Here is a 2,496-nt window from a genome sequence, read left to right as displayed (position 1 = left end):
ATAATAATAATAATAATTTTTTCTACTACATGCACAAGGCCTGAAATTTGGGGAAAGGGGATAGTTGATTACATTGACCCCAGTACGTAACTGGTACTTATTTAATCGACCCCGAAAGGATGAAAAGCAAAGACAGATGAATTACTGCTAAGCATTTTGCCCAGTGTGCTAACGATTCTGCCAGCTCGCTGCCTTAATAATAATAATAATAATAATAATAATAATATTCTTTTCTACTCTAGGCACAAGGCCCAAAATTTTGAAGGGAAGGGGGGCCAGTCGATTAGACCATCCCCAGTATGGAACTGGTACTTAATTTATCAACCCCTAAAGAATGAAAGACAAAGTTGACTTCGGTGGAATTTGAACTCAGAACATAAGACAGACGAAACACAGCTAAACATTTTGCCTGGTGTGCTAGCAATTCTGCCAGCTCGCCATCTTGATCATATTATTATTATTATTATTATTATTATTATTGACAAGGGACTGGAATCTCTGGCAATATGAGGTTTCCAAAAAGACCCATCCTTATCAGCATAACTGAGTCCTGAAGTGTTGTGTATTCAGCTTTCTGCCCACATTACAGTGATGCATTAGGCTTGCCTCTTCTCCACTCCCATCCGCTAGGCCAGCCTCTTCTCCCCTCCCATGCATTAGACACAAGGACTGGAATTTGTGGGGAGGAGACTAGGAACTTACTTCGACCCCGGTACTTGACTGGTACTTGTTCTATTGACCCTGAAAGGATGAAAGGCAAGCTTGTTGAAGGTGCCATGCAGTGGGACTGAACCCAGAACCATCTAGTTAGGAAGCAAACTTCTTACCACACAGCCATGCCTGATATATCTATCTATCTATTTATCTACTATATATTTTATTTATTTATTTATTTATGTGTTTCAGCCAAGTGGCTGCAGTCATGCTGGTGCACCACCGTGATTTTCACGTTCCTTGCATGGCTCTTCTCCCCCACCTGACATGGTCCAATCAAGAGTTTTGATGGCACATCCGGTATATATATATGTGTGTGTGTGTGTGTTTTTATATTTTTAATAAATTCATAAAATTATCAATAATATTCGCAGGAAATCAATATTTAATATTTCAAAAGATATATATCCAATATGACATGGTAATATAATAAATTTAAAATTTAAAATATACAAAATATAAGTATAAATATATATAAAAATATGAATGTAGATAAAGATACATGTGAATATAAATTTCATGCTTAATTACGCATAAATTTTTATATGCATTTATATTCACATGTATCTTTATCTACATTCATATTTTTATATATATTTATATTTATATTTCGTATATTTTATATTTTAAATTTATTATATTACCATGTCATATTGGATATATATCTTTCGAAATATCAAATATTGATTTCCTGTGAATATTATTGATAATTTTATGAATTTATTAATAATATAAAAACACGGGCCTATAATACCAATGATGTCATTAATATTGTTAATAAGCTTACCTGAATGTTTTTCAGGGCCAGTTGATGACAAATAGCATTGTAGAGGCTAGTGGAAGAGAAATATAGAAGGATGGGTTAATAAACAGTGCTAATTTGTGGACGTGCATAAAGTACATTCACGCACACACACACACACACACACACATCCTGCCTTTTATAGATATAGATTACACAGGTTTCATTTGCTAATAAGAATTACAAAGTTGTACATGGTGGATAAACATGTAAGAAATTTCCTGTTAGAAATTCTTCAGACAATTAAATAACACCTGACAAACCATTGTGAAAGACACTAACCCAAGGTGCCACACAGTGGAGTTGAACCTGAAAACATATGGTTGGGAAGCAAGCTTTTTAACCACATACCTATGCAGGAATGGTTTAGGGGCAGACATACCAGAAATGTATGGGGCATGCAAGACATATACACAAAAATTATACAAGAAATACTCACCAGTTGCCATCTGAGGGAATCTGTAATTAAAAAAAGTATATTAATTAAAGATATATGCAAATATCTTCATGGATTATATAATAATAAAAATAATAATCTGTACTACTTAAGGCACAAGGCCTGAAATTTGGAGGGAGGGGGATAAGTCAATTACATCAACCCCAGTGCGCAACTGGTACTTAATTTATTGACCCTGAAAGGAACAGTAAAGTTGACCGCAGCGACATTTGAACTCTGAACGTTAAGATGGATGAAATACTGCTAAGCATTTCGCCAACGTGCTAATGATTCTGTCACCTTAATAATAATAATAATAATAATAATAATAATGATGTATCAATACCAGCAGATGACAACGTTTCTCGAAAAGAAATGGAAAAACTTTCAAAATACAAAGACCTGGAAATAGAGATAACTCGAATGTGGAGTCTAAAAACAGAAACAATTCCTATCATAGTAGGTGCCTTAGGTATAATTAAAAAATACTCAGACAAATACATAACAAAAATACCAGGACTTACAAATATATGTAACATACAGA

At 33.9% G+C, this 2,496-nt stretch overlaps 1 protein-coding gene across 1 annotated transcript in view; it reads right to left on the bottom strand.

The window, feature by feature from the left end:
- LOC106880028 (deubiquitinase OTUD6B) overlaps positions 1–2,496 on the bottom strand; it is a 10,165-nt gene that overhangs the window by 1,603 nt on the left and 6,066 nt on the right. Inside the window, exons 5-6 of the mRNA XM_014929832.2 lie at positions 1,956–1,975; positions 1,502–1,547 (exon numbers count right to left, since the gene is read on the bottom strand). Of these exons, the coding sequence (XP_014785318.2) occupies positions 1,502–1,547; positions 1,956–1,975 (66 nt within the window). The remainder of the gene's footprint in view (positions 1–1,501; positions 1,548–1,955; positions 1,976–2,496) is intronic.

Source organism: Octopus bimaculoides, chromosome 30, assembly GCF_001194135.2.
Source record: "Octopus bimaculoides isolate UCB-OBI-ISO-001 chromosome 30, ASM119413v2, whole genome shotgun sequence".
NCBI lineage: Eukaryota > Metazoa > Mollusca > Cephalopoda > Octopoda > Octopodidae > Octopus > Octopus bimaculoides.
This window is presented reverse-complemented; position numbering and strand designations above follow the sequence as displayed.